An 18807-nucleotide genomic window follows, 5' to 3' on the forward strand; every position below is an offset into this window, starting at 1 on the left:
ATAATTGATCAACAAAACATACAAAACATGTTCCAGATTACATGTTGTACACATGTACAAACCATGTATGTGTTATATTGTCAAAGTTAATCATGGTCTTTAACCACAGGGGCAGTCGGGTAGCCTAGTTGTTAAAGCGTTCGCTCATCACGTCGAGGACCTGGGTTCGAGTCCCGACATGGGTACAATGTGTGAAGCCCATATCTGGTGTCCCCCGCCGAATATTGCTAAAAGTGGCGTAAAACCATACTCACTCACTCTTTCACCACAACGGTGTTGGGATGGCCCAGTCGTCTAGGGTGTTGCAATTTGCTGTGCAGAGTTATGTCCCTTTGACACACCAGAAACCTGTGAACATGGGTTTGAATCCTGGTTTGCTCAAGTTTTGTTTCTAGGTTTGTACGCCATACTCGTGCTCATGATAAATGTCTGAGACCTGGATCACTTTGGGATTTCCCCCCTCATCAAGCTGACACACTGATATAACTGGAATACTGTCCAAAGTGGCATTAAACTCAACACACTCACTCTTTAGCACAATAGTACACATGGTGGACACCACCATACCAACATGAAGTCCTCCCCTCACTTCACTGTCTTGTATTTACTGCATTTTTCTCAAAACATTTTACTCTGCGAGCTTTGATCGTTACTCATAATATCAATCATTGGTTTGTCTGGTCCAATCGCAATATTGAATGGCAGCTGTGATTTGGCAGGTATATTGCTGAGTGTGGCATAAACAGAAAACAAGAAGTAATGTTTTTTAGTCTGAAGTAAAAGTTCCCAAAAATGTATTTTAAACAATATTATAGTGTTACATATTAACTTTCCTCTGTAAAACTCTTCCCAAATAAACTTTGAAAGTCCATGCATATATTGGGGGCAGAGAATGGTGTAAGATGCCACATATCTCTCTATAAACCTCAAACTGCACATTCAGTTCCATATTCCACCTGCCACCTGTTAAATATACAGGTCTCGTCTCCTTGCTCTAAATCATAAAGTACATGTACGCCTGGAGAGCAGATGTCCGTGGTTCAATCCCTTTGCAGCGTCATAAAAAATATATTGAAAGATGGTACCTGTGCACTCAGCATTAAGGGGATAAAACAATGACTGGTTGGCACGGAATCAATATTTGTTTGAGTGGCATATCCACTGTGTCCTGGTATCTCAGTGGGCTAGCATTAAAAACGGACATAAGTCTGGATGAGTACAAGCAGCCATACTCACACGTGCTTCAACATCGCTATATAACGGCAAGAGTCTTGACTGTGACATAACTCCTGTATCACCTCGTCTATACATGGCATCATTATCAAGGGATCAGACAGATAATAAGCAATGAGTATGGTATCATGAGCTAATTTTCAACATCCAAGAGCACAGTTCTGTTGCTTTTGGAATGAACCATTTCATGACCACGTTGGGCTTTAAAAAATAAAAGAATGGATTCTATGGTAATGGCTTTTGAAAATATAGCGAGGGCGGGCAGTGTTTCTTTTGGTTGTTCAAACCAGTATGTAACCAAAATATACTGTTGTGTTTCCAAATAAACAGCTGTGTACGATCAACCTGGGAAAGGGTCTCCCTCCATAAATTGATCCTTGATGAGTAAAATACTGGGATAAAAGATTTGCCAACTGTTAGACTTGGAATGGATTTTTTGTTTGTTTTTTTAAATGGAAATAAAGAAAAACATCCGGCAAACTTTATGATGATGCAGGCGATGCCTGAGAACCTGAGAACCAAGACTATGGCCTACCTTTAGAATACAGTACCACAAACTTTTCAAACACGTGACAATACCCTATGACGTAATTTTTAGTATTTTGTTGCCAGTCACACTGGCGAAACAATGCCTGTGACGTCAGGGGTCATCGAGTGTGCATAAGCTCCTCCCAGTGATCTATCATCTCTACACGAAATGTCATTGAATACGCCAAGCGCTGTGGAGAGTTTTGAATATTTGTTTACTGAAATTTGTTTATTTGTTTATCCTTGACTGTTACTTGTCATGTGTTGTACTTAGGGCTAAACTACTGGTTGTGTTCAGGCGTGTGATTTGGGCAGCTGTCCCCATCCCCTCCAATCATTTTCCATTTTCAAATTGTCGTTGTCCCAGTTTAATAGAAGCTTCTAAACAGTGTGACAGACATAACAAAACGTTCTTCAACTGTTATCACATTGTTAACATACTCAGACCTATTGGCGCTTGTTGGCACACGTTCACGTTTCACACCCTACAGAACTAGGTGAACCTTCAATAATGACGCTGAGTATATGTTGGTAACATTGTTTTATGTTGGAATCTACATGTTTATCTCCTAATTCTTCTATTTCAGACAAGAGCAAAGTATACATCTACATAAAGAATACTTTCACACAGGTCAACTCCTCAGGTGAGATCATATTACTTTTTTCATCTAAAATATTAAAAATATTCATGAAAAAAAATAACAGTATCAGGTTATCAAAACACTTTCAACGCGCATGTTGACGGGGAATTAGCTCTTGGGGGAATAAAGGACAAAATCGACATCACTGTCCCCAGAACGCTTTATGCACAACATGTAAACAATAAACAACAATTGCAATTGCACAATGAGCGGAATACCTGCTCTGACAACACAAATACAGAAATGTGGGGACCTTCCAGCTCAGTCTTACATGAGGTGAGCGGAGCTCCAGCTCAACCTCAGGACGTTTCCTACGAGCGGCACATCCTGCTCGAGGTCGTCCCTACACCAGCACTCGGAATACCAAGCTTTTTATAACACCCTGTAATGGTAACACATATATAGTAATGAACAACAATGGACAGACAATGCCGTTGCTCTGGACATGGGACTTCTGGGGGTGATGAACCAACAATGCTCAGGGGATGAACAATTAAGGCAATAAATGTCATATTATACTGTATTACTAACAGTAATTAACGGGAAGTGATATACTAGCCGAGGTTTGCTGACAGTCAATATACAATGAAATGGTGGCGAGGATTAACAGCGGGGATTAGCGCCTAATACGTAATGACAATTAAGTTATGGAGACATGCACATGTCATGGCTACAGGGTAATTAGCCTTTTAAATCAAATGTTCTTCAGACAATGGTTGTTGTAAATCAGTCGCTATGACAACACCAACCTACTTTCTGGAGTTAGTTCTTGATCAATAATGTAATGTATTCCAGCTATAGTATTGAATTTCTATGGTATTAAACATATTAAAAAATAATTTTGATAGAGAATTTCTCTTTCATTGCGGTAATTAAACTTTTAAAGAAACATCATATCATGTTTTCCAGAACCGGAAGCAGGACTGGGTAATCCTCCAAGCTATGATGGTAAGTTGTGTTGTCAAGTTTCCAAGGCATGTTTCATGTATCTAGGCTGGTTAAAAACTGGCTGTTCCAGTAAGTTTGATTCAGTCGGTCTTTCTGATACTGTCTGCTTCCTACCTCAAACTTTATGATTATATCAGTGTAACAGGCTAAGGCCAGACTGTTTGGTTCCCCGAGTTCTTGAATTACTTTTAAAGTTGGTTGGTTTTCTTTAAAAATAGATTGAATTAAAAGTAGTTTTCTTAAAAAAGGTTTGAATTAAAAGTAGTTTTCTTTAAAAAATGTTTGAATTGAAAATAGATTTCTTCAAAAAAAAGTTTGAATTAAAAGTAGTTTTCCTTGCTTTAATGGTTTTATTATTGACAAAGATATGTTGCTATGGTTACAAATATTTCACTCAGAGAAGGCAGCCTGCAGGAGGGAACAGGGAATGAAACTGAAGGTACCTGCTTCATTGCGACCATTTTGAAAAGAACCATATGTGCTGCAAAACAGCATTCAATGTGTTGATATCTTCAACCTCATTAAAATCATTTCTTAGTTCCTGTACCAACAAAGATCTGAGAAAATCCCTTTACAGGTCATGTCAGAATGACCCGTCACAAATTTTGACCAGCCAATGAAATGACTAACAGGAAGTCGATTGGAAGCTGACATTCAATAAGAAAGAAGTTTTTTATGAGCTTTTCAGCACTCATTTTGAAATGGCAACTTCCATTCAAGATTACCCCAGTATGCTTAAAAAAATAAATTGAACAAGTTCTCGAATCAAAATTGTGAAAACTGAACAAAAGAACATTCTGGAATGTCAAAGAAATGGTAAAAAATGAATTGGAAGTACTTCTCTTGGGCTATAGAAAGTCTCTTCTCTTCAAACTTTTATTCTGTGAGGGAGAGATTGAGGATGTCTAGCATGTTTTATTTTTATTTTCACGGGCCCGTCGCCTCTCCTGAAAAGCAAGTGGAAAAGAAACTAATTAAACAAAAAGATATATTTTTATTAGTGAGTGAGTGAGTGAGTAAGGTTTTACGCCGCTTTTAGCAATATTCCAGCAATATCACGGCGGGGGACACCAGAAATGGGCTTCACACATTGTACCCATGTCGGGAATCGAACCCAGGTCCTCGGCGTGACGAGCGAACGCTTTAACCACTAGGCTACCCGACCGCCCCTATTTTTATTATGTCTCCCACTTGTAATATATTATCTCTGATACATTATAAAATGTTCCATGTCTACATGACCGCCTCCGTGGTCTTGTGGTAGAGCATCCGCCTGGAGAGCGGAAGGTCCAGGGTTCGATCCCTGGGCCGCGTCATACCAAAAGACGTTAAAAGATGGTACTTGTTGTTACCCTGTCTGGCGCTCGGCATTAAGGGGCTAAAACAAGGACTGGTTGGCTCGGAGTCAGTATACTGTGTCTGAGTGGGGTATTCATGTTAAACTGCGGCATGGTATCTCAGTGAGCTAGCACTATAAATCAACATCAGTCCGGACTAGTACAAGCAGCCACACACACACATACACGTGCATGCACGTCGCTATATAAGTGCAATAATCTTGAACGCGACGGTAAACCCAATTTCACCTCACCTCCATGTCTACATCACTATCAGTGATTCAAGAAGCCAGCTGCAGTTTTAATTCCACGTCGGAATGACATTCATGTAAATAAATTTATAAATAAGCTGCATTTTTAACTCCACAGCAGAATGACTTTCATATAAATAAATAAATAAATGATTGACATAGGTATTTATTTTGATTTTCACTCTGATTGATCTTGTATGGAAAAACTGGAATAAATCTCTGAAACATAAAATTACAAAAGTATGGCCAAACTATCCTTCAGAATACCCTGTGTTATCCATTTGGAGGATGCATGATCAGAAAACACATTCAGACTGTAGCTTTTGCTATCTTGTGGAGGACGCTCTGATTGGTTGGATGAAAGGTCGTTCTCACCTGACCCTTAATGGGATGTTTGTTTGGCTCTAGTGAGAATAGGTCTTGTGGTAGAGCGTCCGCCCGGAGAGCGGAAGGTCCGGGGTTTGATCCCCGGCCGCGTCATACCAAAAGACGTTAAAAGATGGTACTTGTTGTTACCCTGTCTGGCGCTCGGCATTAAGGGGCTAAAACAAGGACTGGTCGGCTCGGAGTCAGTATACTGTGTCTGAGTGGGGTATTCATGTTAAACTGCGGCATGGTATCTCAGTGAGCTAGCACTATAAATCGGCATCAGTCCAGACTAGTACAAGCAGCCACACAAACACACACACGTACATGCACGTCGCTATATAAGTGCAATAATCTTGGACGCGACGTTAAACCCAATTTCACCTCACCTCACCTCTAGCGAGAATAAGATCTGACTTTAATGATATTGGGATATTTTTCGCTTTGAAACGTTTCATCAAACAACAATTACACAAACGCTTTGCAGGACATAAGGCCTTAATTTCAGGCCTTCTTAATACTAAAGCTCCACACGCTTGTCCCCACCAATGATGCCATCCTTCCAGAGGTTCAAATCTGATTTTCATTTCACAGCCATTTTGAAAAAAAACTATTTATAACCATGACTCTGGCATTTGTTTACAAATTCTAAATTGGGATTTGTTTTGTTGTGGGATTCAACATGTTCCACTTTTTTTTCATTATTCTTTTTTTCACCTTATTTTGTCCATGCTCGTAAATTCTCTAAAAATGCATGTATTTTGCTGTAGACTCCCCTGAATAGCCAGACTGAGGCTGCAAGTTTGTTTCTCCTTATGATGATGTAGTATTTTGTTCAAAGTATTATTATTACTATATATCTTTGTGAGCTACAGTGTAATGGTGCTATCAGTTTTTCTTTCTTTTTTCTATTATGATCAAAATCATGGAAGGTGGGAAAAATAAAAAACCCATTTCAGATTAGTTTTTTCGTCAGTTAAACATTTGCATGCACACTTTTTTTGTGGTGAACATGCCCATTTGCAGTCAGCAGGATAAGTGAAAATAGTGCTTCTTAGCTCACCTAGCTGAATGTCATGACACATTGTCTTTCATCCCTCCGACGAAAACGTTCAAAATTTCGACATCTACAAATCCTTGGCAGCCATACTGAAAATGTCATATTGCATATGATTCAGACATTTCTGCATGGATCATTTAAAAATTTGATAGGATATGAAATATGTGGTATGCAGAATTAAAAATGTGATCCAGCTTTTTGATTATTTTGATTGTGGACATAGCTGTTGTCTGTTTTTGCTGCATTTTCGACATCTCCGAGAAACCTTGGGCTTGATGAAAGTGATCTTTATTTTGGTGATCCAAGCAATGTTGTCTTTAAAATGTTCTCTGGGAATTTAAATTTGAATTTAAGTTTGTATTGTTATGAGTGAGTGAGTGAGTGATAGGGTGAGTGAGTAAGTGAGTGGGAGAGTGAGTGAGTAAGAGTGAGAGTGAGTAAGTTTTACTGCTGTTTTAAACAGTATTTGCGTTATGTAACGTGGGAGGAAAACCCGAAGTGTTGCTGGAAGTAGACATTTACCCGTTGGTGAAACAAATAAACATGGGTGTACAGCTGGAAGCCTGAGGAACACAATCAGCAGGAATCTGGGATTCAACCCATGTTTATAGCTTCCTGGCACATCTAAGGGGCATAACTCCGTACAGGTCATTTGCAGCCCTGTTCCTCTGTCAGTATGGATTGTTGAAGAGACTGTTTATTTCAATTGAATTATTGACCTTATATAAGGGTTGGTGCAGGAGCAGGGTGGTTAAAGCGTTCAGTTGTCACACCTGATGGGAATAAGGTGAGAAGCGTAATAAAGGTGTTCCCATGATATTGCTGGATTTATTGTTAAAAGTAAGGCATAGTCATAACTCATTCACTCGCAACCTTTGAGTGTCAGAAAATAAAATTTCTTTTCAGAAGGTCAAGGTCAGAGAGAAGATGAAAGAGACTCTGAATCTCTGCTCTTCAATCCTCCATCATTGTTTACGGGGTCATCTAATCAACGATCAAGACCTGATCAAACAGACAGCACGGAGAGGAAGACAATCTGTCCATCAGGCATCCCTGGTAAGGGTGCTGCAGCACGATGTGATTGTCCAGATAAATAATCTAAAAAAACAAGGGACATAGAAATCTTAATTGGGCTTAAAAAAAATAAAAGAATTGGTTCTCTGGCAGTGACTTTTGAAAATATTGTGCAGGTGGGCCTTTTTTTTGGTTTGTTTGCTTGTTCAAACTAGTATGTAACCAAATAGTTGTGTACCATCAACCTGGGAAAGGGCCTCCCTACATAAACAAGCATACCAACTCCTATTGCCGTCATGACCACAACACGAGGTCAAGATGCACAGTAAAGCAGTGCCTATGTAGAGGGAGTAACTTTGTGCTACATTGGATCACATTTTTTTTAAGTACAGTGGTCCCTCGCTACAGAGCTACCAATGGGGTCCAAATAATTCGTGGGCGTTATAGACGATGAGCCGTTTAACCGAGGCCGAGGCGGGGGAGCGCGCTCGGCAAATCTCAAATCATCAATATGTGTTTATCTCACGTCACGTAAAAATAGTATATATTTTTATGGACCTAGATCTACCTGGAATATCATTCATTTATTAAATCTGTCACATTTCACAATGTCTGAAATACGTATTCCATTTCAATTTATAATTTTTTATCGATAGATTAAAAAATTATTCACTATTTCCCGCGATGTTATTGAAAATAAAATTCTCAGACACACATTTCGACAACGAGTCCGCATCGAACATGTCAAAGAGCAAAATAAAGACGTTTTAAGCAAATCTTTAAATATATTATAAAAAGTGATAAATAAAATCAACAAAAATATATCTAAAAGTAATCAAACTTACATCTAAGTTATTATTTCCATCGTTTCGTGCGATCGCGTGTAATGTAAGTCAAATGACATCTCGGCTTTCGTCGCCTTGAATTCTCGGCTCGGACACAACGTTTAATGCAAAAATATATGCATGAAAAATCTTTGTCACAGCTCGTAACCTAGCACGATACATTCGCGAAGTTCCATATTTTTAATATATATCGTGATTTCCTGCTTAAAACGTTCAGAATAACACGATTTAACAAAAAATCTTTCGCCAACTTCTGAAATTTATCAAACACGAGCTTGGTATTACAGCTATAATTTGATTGGCTGCCTGTATTAGAATTTTTCATTTTTTTAAAAATGGAAATAAAAACGGAATGTGCGGCAGACTTTATGATGATACTTGGTGCCTGAGAACCAAGACTATTCATCCAGACATACCAATTATCATATGGTGGAAGTCTGTGCCTGCACTAAGTGTGCATCTATAAACCTTGTGGTAAAACAATTCATAACTAGATTGTAATCAGCAATAGAAATTGGCACTCGTCCTGTAGTCGGTGCCAAAATGCCCAAGAGTTAAGGGAACATAAGAACGAGTAGAAAGTTGCCATTTTTAAGGGTTTTGCGATATGTTATCATTATCAGGACTAGTGGAATAAAAATATTTGTTTCTACCGCTGATATTGTCATTAGGGTAACTTTATTTTTCAGAGAGTTAACATTCAGAAGCCTGAAGTCTGCCGTTTACTGCCCGACAGTAGAGCAGTGGAATAGACCGAGAGCTTCTGAAAACTCTCTGAAAAATAATGTTACTGTTATTGAAAATGGACAGATTTTGTAGCTGATCCCACAATGAACAAAACAACAAACAACAGCATAAGTTTAGTCGCTGTATTGAAAACGTCACAACAGTTGTCACTGATTTACGAATAGCAATATCATAATTTATTTGCGTGTTTGTTTTTGGTTCTAACACTGCACTCAGCAATATGACAGCGGTCTGTAAATAATGGATCAGACAATCCAGTGATTGATATCATGAGCATGGATCCACGCAATTGGGACTGATGACATGCATCAACCAAGACAGCAAACCTGACCACCTTATCACGTTCGTCGACTCTTACAACGAGCATTGTCGTCTTTTACCACCAGCATGGATTGCTGAAGACCTTTTCTACCCCAGATCTTTATGGGTCATAATGTCAAAGAACATAATAAAGTATGACGTCACAAACAAGAAACATGACGCTAATGACATCACTTAACAATAGAATAGATATCCAGCATCGTTAGATAAATGTGGACTGCTATCAAGTTGCTGTGGCCTGCAAATTTTTCTGATAACATGCTTGCGTTTTTAATAATACTATCCATTTGAGCTATGATTCCACACAATGCATGATGTCTCTGAAATATTGAAGTATGCGAGTGTCATCAACCCTTTTCAAAGATGAGACTGAAGGTCCAACCTTGTGTCTGTACACTGTAGAATCGCTTGTTACTAAATACACTCAACACTGAGGCCTTAATTGGAAAATAGTTTAGATGGAAGGCTGAAGATTTGATTCAGTTGTGTGTATGTGTCAAAAAGCCCTCACAAATGCTGCTAGTCTATAACAAATTTAACTGTTCAAAATGTTAAACTTATGTATATATAAAAAAATATTCAAGATCAATCCATAAATTATTATTCAGCAAGTTCAACAAGAATTTCAACAATATTTCATTAGTTCGAAGTGTGAATATTCCTATCATACCACAGTGAGTAGGAATCATCTCATTCTTGTATACCTTTTGGTAAATGTTCGCATGAAATAATTACATATTCCGAAGCAATATTTAAAAAGAATGTGTGTCAAAACTATTAAAAAGGGAATTTTCACTCACTTGGTCCATGGATCTGCACCTAATCACCATCACACAAAGTCAGCGATCTAACCCACTCGGCAACTGAGGCTTCTACAAAATGGAAGTCCGACAACTGGTAGTCTCGATCGTGTATTTTGGGTACCCTCTAACAAGTGTAAATAAAAAAAAGTAATAGAATATTAACTTTACTGAGAAAGTCTTATTACAAATATAATATTTGTATCACTACATGTATGTGTAAGCCTTGTACCTATATCAGTATGGTAGAGATCTTATATTTCTATTTAATCTAGGTGTGTCAGAATAAACTTTCTTTTCCAAAGGTCAAGGTCAGAGCGAAGGTGAGAGAGACTCTGAAAATCAGCTCTTCAACCCGCCACCGCTGTTCACGGGGTCATCAGATCAAAGTTCCGTCCCACCTTTAAGCCACAGACAGACAGACAGCACGGAGAGGAAGACACCCCATCCGTCCAACATGCCTGGTCAGAGAGCTATGGGGCTTCCTGATTGTCCAGATCTGTAAAGTGCAATATTCTCTTTTTTCGAAATGGAATAATCCAAAGAGGTTATTGTTCTGCATGGACTATGCATCATTTAACAATTCAGCTTTCTATATTTATCATTAACAGATGGAATCCTTGAAAGATCTTGTATTCCAGCCTCTGAAGTTTGAAAGTTCAATTTTGAGCAATGTTGAGCTTTCTAGATTTTCATCTCTTAGTGATTAAATAAAAAAAACCCAACCAAACAATAAAAAAAGGCAAAAAAAACACAGAAAGCTTTATTGTTAGAAGGTATGCAGACATATTAATATATATGATGGTTGACTGTGCCTACTAGACTGCAACGATTAACTTTGTCGCAATACGATACATATCTAGATGGTAACATTACTATATCTAGACGGTAGCATTACTATATCTAGATGGTAACATTACTATACAATTCATGAAATGTTATGTGAAAATTCAAATTCCATTTTAAAGGAAAAAAATGACTGGTATTTCTTATAACCTATCCATCGACAAATATTGTAGATACTTTCAAGCATAAAATTCTTTTTTTGCTGGAATAGCGTAAATGGATGGGGTGGTGTTGGTGGGGGTGGGGGGAAAATTCTCGAGGTTGAAGCGAAGTGTGATGTTCCTTGTGGTCTTCCTAACTGTGATATTCACTGAATTTTTTTAAAAAGTGACTCTGACTCATCATCTGATCATGCATGCATTTCTTTAGTGGGACCCAGCATTTAATATTATTGGGCATTTATTTAGGGATTTACATCATTTTCACATGAATTTATGAATTGTTTAATGTATCAGGGCTTGATTTAGCTACATAAAACATGCCCCACTGAAACCTATTATTAAAAAATGTAACCTTTTAAAATATTTATGTTGATATGCATCAAGTGCATGTAAAAAAACCTGACTAACCCTTACTTGTCCCCAACAAAGTTGTTCTTTGAACAAGCTCAGGACCTCTAAAGTTTATTTACCATACTACGTCTCTCATCCCTGTATGGCATGTAATTCGTCATTCTTTCTCAGGCGTGATGCCATCAAACTGTGGGTACTTTAAGAATATGTGCACATGTTCTTATAATGCGTCATTAATTTATGTGACACTGGCAGCAGACCAGCCTATGTTTCAACCTGATATATTAATTGGACAAGGGTGCAACCTGCATGGTTTTGTTTGGTGCAACTTGGTTTTCATGTCAACATGCACCTGGTGCAAGTTAAATCCAGCTTTTAATCAAGCCCTGTGTATCTATTGTGAGACAGAGTATTTCGATACACCTACAATCCAGTTGCAGTCCTATCTGCTAGGCAACTAAGTTGTCCTGCCTGATTTTGGGAGATATTTTACTTTTGTCAGTTTTAAGTAACTCCGTAATGTCAACGCAGGTTATATATTCATGGAGCTTCCAGATTGGAAGTGGATAGAGGAACAGACTACAGGTTCTGGGGCGGATAGTGGTGCCACAATTAGTTGTGAATAGTTATGTCCCTTAGCTGTGTCAGGATCCATTGTCATGTGTTTTATTTAATATTCCATCTGAGCACTGTAATGTGGGTTTTTACCAAAGGGAAAGGTGTCCGTGACACAAAACCCTTTCCGCCTACCTCCAACACCAAGCTGATAATTACGATTTCATTTAGGGTACCGACCATTTGATATTCTGGGGAATATCTTGGGATTTTATATCAAGATAAGATATTTTTAAGGCAGATTCAGCATTTTTAAAAGGGAGGGGTCCAAAATATCAAAATCCTCAAGTCAGTCATTTTTTACTACCTACAACATACCACATTTGGTTTTCAAAAGAGAGGGTGAGGGGGACCTCCTGGACCCCCCTCTTAGGATCTGCCTATGTCTTTTCAGCTCCAGCTACAAAACCAGATATTTTTTTAGGTAAAACTATGAGTCTGAATAACCCTTGCAACAATGTCACTTTTGTTACAGACATTTACCTTTTTTCCAACAGTCTGAAGCATGATTATTATTTTCACAAATGTTTTGGGACAGTTTTTTGGCCTTGTCAACCCTTTTCAAAACTAGATTGAAGGGCCAAAATGGCTTGTCATTGAATGATCTGAATACTCATTCCTTAATTGAAAGAACTAAAATACTTCTGCCTCTTGCCATCTTGCCAGATTGAACAAAGAACTAGTCTATAACAAATTCATGTTAATAATGTAGTATGTTTTATGCAAGAAACTTATATAAATTAAATTATATTTTAATCCAGTTTACCCTTCTAACAGCATAATTTCAGTAATATTTCATTCGTTGACAGCATCAATATTCCTTCGACCTCTGTAGTACAAATGAGTAGTTATCATCATGGTGTTTTACAGCTGTTTTAGGTTTGTTTGATAAAATGTTGCTTAAAAACAGTACATATTCCAAAGCAATATTCAAACGGTTGTGCATCAAAACAATTAATAAGAATTTTTTACTGATTTGGCCCCTTGGATCTGCATAATTAAGAAGAAATAAAAATCTTTAGACATGAAAACAATGAAATGATCAATGGACTAACAATAACACAACATGTACAATAGCTTTTGGGGAACCATGTTTCTTATACAATATTTCAACATGATCCTGTTTGACCCAAGATAAAGTCAGTACTTGCATATGTAAACAATTCTTGGGTTACACAGACTTGCTCATATTTTGTCGTTTGAATTTATTTGATAATTCTTTTTCCAATATTTAAAAGTCTTCTTTAACTTCATAATTTGACATATCCAGTTGGCGTGTCGGCCTTCAATTAGACCTGCCGGTATATGCTACTTTGTCCTCTGGTCAAATTCATTCCATAATTGCCAATCTATCATTGAGGGAGCAGTATCAGACCAATGCCTGACTGATCATTTGACATTTGACTTAATATGGAAAATAATACATTATCATGCAAACATTTCACCAAATGTACTACCGGCAGTTGTTCTAGGTTATTTTAAATCTTTCAAATTTAAGTATCACATAAAGTTTTTTCTCGGGGTATAAAAGCCTATTCAACACCCCACCCCACCCCACCCCACCCCACCCCACCCCACCTGATGCCGTCTGCCACACCTCCCCCCCCATAGCCTGTGACATATCAAGTGTTACTGATAACATACAATGCTATATTATGAGATTATGAGATGTTAGTAAGCCAAATGCTAGATTAGAAAAGGTTTTTGTGATAAATCATGTTAAGTATAAATTTTGTAAAAATTGTTTTAAACATGAAAGATTATGTATTGTTAAATAGAATGTTAAAAGTTTTTAATTAAAAGTGAATATGTGATATGTAAATAATAATTTGGGGAAATGTATATATAATACTGTTTTTGGTATTTCAGTGTATTTCTTGACTGATATAGTCCCAATTTAAGACATCCTGTTTGTTATGGTCAGTGGATTTAAATATGGATCCTAATTTCAACTGATATTGTCTGTACAATATACTTTGACCGTAACCCTGGCAAAATGTATTTAGATACAGTATAAAACAATCTGGTCATGCATACCCTGAAACTGACTTAAGCTTTATCTTAATTCAAACATATGAAAGTCAGAAGGAATGCGTGCAGAGTCAGAAAAAAATGTGGACATTACTCATTTGTAGTGTAACCATGGAGTGACAGATATTTTTGTCAAAAAACAATATATCATGCTACTAAAGATGGTCCGGATAGTCCTGTGGGTACCTGGGTACTACTCAATACCCACCCTACCTGAGTAACCGAGTTATCCGTCCCAGCCCCATTGTGTTGTATTTGTCTTATTTTATTCTCTGTAAGAGGAAATGTGTTTCAGGCTCCAAGGAGTCACGAACATAAACTGTACATTTAGACCTGTAACCATGGTAACACAGACACTGCTGTCAGATCGACCACCTCCGTGGTCTAGTGGTAGAGCTCCTGCCCGGAGAGCGGAAGGTCCTGGGTTCGATCCCTGGGCATGTCATACCAAAAGACGTTAAAAGATGGTACTTGTTGTTACCCTGTCTGGCGCTCGGCATTAAGGGGCTAAAACAAGGACTGGTCGGCTCGGAGTCAGTATTCTGTGTCTGAGTGGGGTATTCATGTTAAACTGCGGCATGGTATCTCAGTGAGCTAGCACTATAAATCGGCATCATTCCGGACTAGTAAAAGCAGCCACACACACACATGTGCATGCACGTTGCTATTTAAGTGCAATAAACTTGCACCTCACCTCACTGTTGTCAGATCAATCGATTACAGTAGGGTGACAGGTTGGCTGCAGCGATATTAGGTCAGTGTTTCCAGTTAGCTGTAATTACCAGTATTAATTTCCATTAAAATAGGCCATGAAATGGTAAACTTTAACCCTATCGGTCCAAAATATTGCGTGTATCAGTATCTTTAAGCCTTGCAAGTGAACCAGTAAATTTATAACTGAAAGAAACACTGCTGGTAAAAGAATGTATGTCGTCATCATTCTTGAGATATAACCCGAAACCAAAATCAAGAGCACCTTTCCAGAATCTTGCTTCACGAAGTATTTGCTAAGAAAAATAAATTTGTTGACAATTTAATCAAACATATGTCAAAGATGTTAGTTTTATATTCTTTCAGACGTTTCCTGAAGATGACCAGTTAACTCATTGCCTTTAAGTTTGTATTTCAAAGTAGTCTGTCATTTACATATGTAGAAAGAGAAACATCTCCCACCTTATGACTAGGAAACTCATGACAACAGCATCTAGGTGTTGATAAAGAAGTCGGCAATATTCAGTTTCCATGACAACCTGTAAGTAGTTAGGTCTTGGTCAGTCAAACCAGTGACTGATGGTATGAGCGACACACCAAGCAATGCGTGTGATTGTTTTTACTTTGAGGAACGGTGCCCGTACGAGGCCAGCACCTTCACAGAGGATCAACGTAATTCCTTGTAAATATGGTAGAAGGAGAACTAATTAAAAAAAAAAATGTACTCTAAAATTATATTGCACTATATTTAAAAAATTGAATGCAACTTAGTGCTAAGTTTTATTATAAATTTAACTGATATCTGTTTACAATCAAATCTTTTTAAAATTATTGTTTTCATTGACCCTAGTCAGTTGATGCATTTTAAAATCTTTTAATTAAGTGCAATCATTTTTAGTTAGTATGCTTAGTATGTATTATACATAATGCAGCTTTTGCAGCTAAATGATGCTCATCAGGCCAATTCATTTTTACGTCTTTGATGACCTTGCCCTTCAGTTTTCAAAAGTCAAAACATTAAAGATACAAACAAATTAAAAATATGCATGCTTAATAACAATAACATGGCAATAGTAATTGTAAAATGGTAAATTTAATAGTTTTTGGCAAATTAAGTCCCCATTATCTAGACAGGGGTCTTTCCATTTGGGGCATATATGGCTTGGAAATCAAGAAAATGTGAAAAAGAATTGATCTGGACATAGATCATCTTCCCGAGGCAAGAGAGTTAACTGACTATAAAAGTCCAGTTTCCTTAGAAGGGACATAACTGGTAATAGCCACTGGCGGCGCTACGATCGAGCTCAGGAATTCCAGCCAAGTTCATCAAGGATGGAAACTGGACTTTTAAAGTCAGTTAACTCTCTTGCCTCGGAAAGATTGCCATAGATTAGATTTGTCTTTCATTCCTCCTTGAGGTGCCGTTTATCAGAAAAGACTCAAGGAAACGCAAGTGAATTTCGATGTTCATGGATGTTATTCGGGATTTTGTACCATGGTCGTTTGTTAAGCCGTGTTTTGGCTTTCCATTTTTTCCATATTTGTGTCACATTCTGGCCGTGAACATTAAATTTGGATACTTACTAATGTAAAAAAAGGGCACCTCCAAAAAAAGCATCGATATGTCAATGGGAAATATTTTTCATGAAGTGATGTTTCTTTTGCGGTTCAGTATGTAACATCATTTCATCCTGAAGGACACAACTTGATATTTCCTGTTTGGGGTAAAACTTCAAACATATGTCCAAATTGAAGCACCTTTAGAATTTATGTGCTGTTATGAACTGTTTGTAAACTTAGTAGTGCTGAATTCAAACATACACTTTAATTTCGGCCGAAACTAAATTTTTATTTGAAGTAATAAATTGCTAAATACTAAAATAATTAATCACCAAAACTTCGTCAGATTTGTGTTGACAAGATAAGTGAAAGAACCCTGCCAACTGGAACCGCGGGACTTGCGGCATGTCAGTCATGCCACGCTGGATCACATGTACCGATCATTTTCATCTTTTAGAATGGGTAATAGTTCTGTGAGGCCACAATAAAAGCCTTTTGGTCAACACTCCTGACCCGACAATGTAGCACCAAGTGAACTTTTTCACCAGCATTAATTAAAAATTCAGGGTTAGTTGTTGCTACCGATAAACAAAGATCTGAGGTCATCCTATTATGGGTCATGTCAGAATAACCTTTCATCCGACCAATCAGAGCATCACCTACCAGAGAGTGAAAGTGACAGTTGGAGTGCGTTTTGGAAGCATGCAACCTAGACATTTGAGCATTCTCTTTTGTTCAATTTTCAAATTTTAAATCAATATTTATCATGGAATGGAAATCGTCAGTTTGAAACTATTGCCGTTTAGCTCAAGAGAGCTGCTTTCTGATTGGCCAATGTTGACTTCTTGTAAGTCATTTCATTAGTCAGTCAAAGTTCACAAAAGGTCATTCTGACATGACCTGTAATATGATGTCCTCAAATATATATTTAATGGTTGTGAGAACTGAGATCTGATCTGAGACAATGTTGGGTAGTATACATGGGTTATTGTCCGTTATCAGATAGTGATAACTTGTGATGCATCTTGTGTACTGCGTACATTGTGAGTCGTACTGAGGCTGAAAGAATGCACCATTGCACCTGTGCAGTGGATGTTAATGCAGAACTGGTATCACTGCACAAATTGATTTAATCATCTATGCAGAAGGTGGTCAACAAACTGATTGAGATCCGCCTTTACAATAGCCACTCATTCGGTCTATGTAATTGTATTCTCTTAAAATAATATGAAATTAAGATGGCAAATATTTTATTTTGGATTTAAATACATTAGAATATTTTGATACATTTTGATATATTTACACATAGATATGCTATTGTGACCTTGGTACATCTTTTCCATCTGTCAAACAGTATTGAAGTTATTCATATTATCAGTGTTGAGATATGTGATACTGTTTTGTACATTTTGAAGTCATGCATGTATTTTCAGGCGATTCCATGTCATGTGAGGAAGGGAAAATAAAGTCTTACATTTTTTTTAAAAATGCGTTCTTTTTAATTACACAAGTATAACATGACATGTTAGTTGCACTTCCCCTCCAACATTCCTTCTTTGTTTGTTTTTTTATTATTGCTGCAACCAGCAATATTCAAGTTATATGAAGGCAGTCTGAAAATAATCGAATCTGGACCAGACAATCCAGTGATTGACATCAAGAGCATCGATCCACGCAATTAAGATCGATAACATGCATCAACCAGGTCAGCGAACCCACCAGTCTCCTTTTATGACAAGCATTGGATGTTTTACCTACATAGGCCCAAATGGAACTAGTTAGATAGATTGTTTTCTTGTATCTTTGAGCAATTCTAATGCTATCAAAGATTATATATGTACACAGCAGAACGGAGTCTAACCACCTGCCCATATCCTGTCAATTATTACATTCTATTAGTCAGCCGCCGTCACCGGGCGACCAGAACACATTAATTATAATGAAAGTTCCCAGATATGCGTTGTCCGAGGATGCATATAAGTCCTATACAGACAATATCTCTTCTATATCATTATATCATCAACAGCTTTCTTGTAAATGTAAACGAGGCTGCTGACAAACTGTGGACTTTATTTCAGATCATTGGGCGCCGAAGACCCGGTTCGACTCCCGACATGGGTACAATGTGTGAAGCCCATTTCTGGTGTCCCCCCGCCGTGAAATTGCTGGAATATTGCTAAAAACGGCGTAAAACCATACTCACTCACTCCCTCAGACCATTGACGCGCACTTGGAAAAGAAGCCGACAAATTTTAAGGCTGCAATTAAACAACCTGGGTGGTTTGATGAGGAATGTTCAGTCAAAAAACGGATGAGATATGATTACATATTCTTCGAAAATAAAGAAACAATGCACTTAAAGTCAAAACGAGATTATGAAAAGACATTTGAGGAAAAGCAGCTGACTTCCAATAAAGAAACAACAGATCGCAGTAACTCGG

General features: G+C 37.7%; 1 protein-coding gene across 3 annotated transcripts in view; it reads left to right on the plus strand.

The window, feature by feature from the left end:
• Positions 1 to 17854, plus strand: part of LOC124149277 — a 57498-nt gene extending 39644 nt beyond the window's left edge. For 2 of the 3 annotated variants that reach the window (XM_046520745.2, XM_046520747.2), the window contains exons 10-14: positions 2349 to 2405; positions 3312 to 3350; positions 3736 to 3789; positions 7271 to 7420; positions 10397 to 17854. In XM_046520745.2, the coding sequence (XP_046376701.2) occupies positions 2349 to 2405; positions 3312 to 3350; positions 3736 to 3789; positions 7271 to 7420; positions 10397 to 10596 (500 nt within the window). In that variant the 3' untranslated portion in view covers positions 10597 to 17854. The remainder of the gene's footprint in view (positions 1 to 2348; positions 2406 to 3311; positions 3351 to 3735; positions 3790 to 7270; positions 7421 to 10396) is intronic. The other variant, XM_048394145.1, reaches the window with a different exon arrangement.
• Positions 17855 to 18807: the final 953 nt, after the last annotated feature.

This window comes from Haliotis rufescens, unplaced genomic scaffold (genome assembly GCF_023055435.1).
Source record: "Haliotis rufescens isolate VD_foot unplaced genomic scaffold, xgHalRufe1.0.p SCAF_13, whole genome shotgun sequence".
NCBI lineage: Eukaryota > Metazoa > Mollusca > Gastropoda > Lepetellida > Haliotidae > Haliotis > Haliotis rufescens.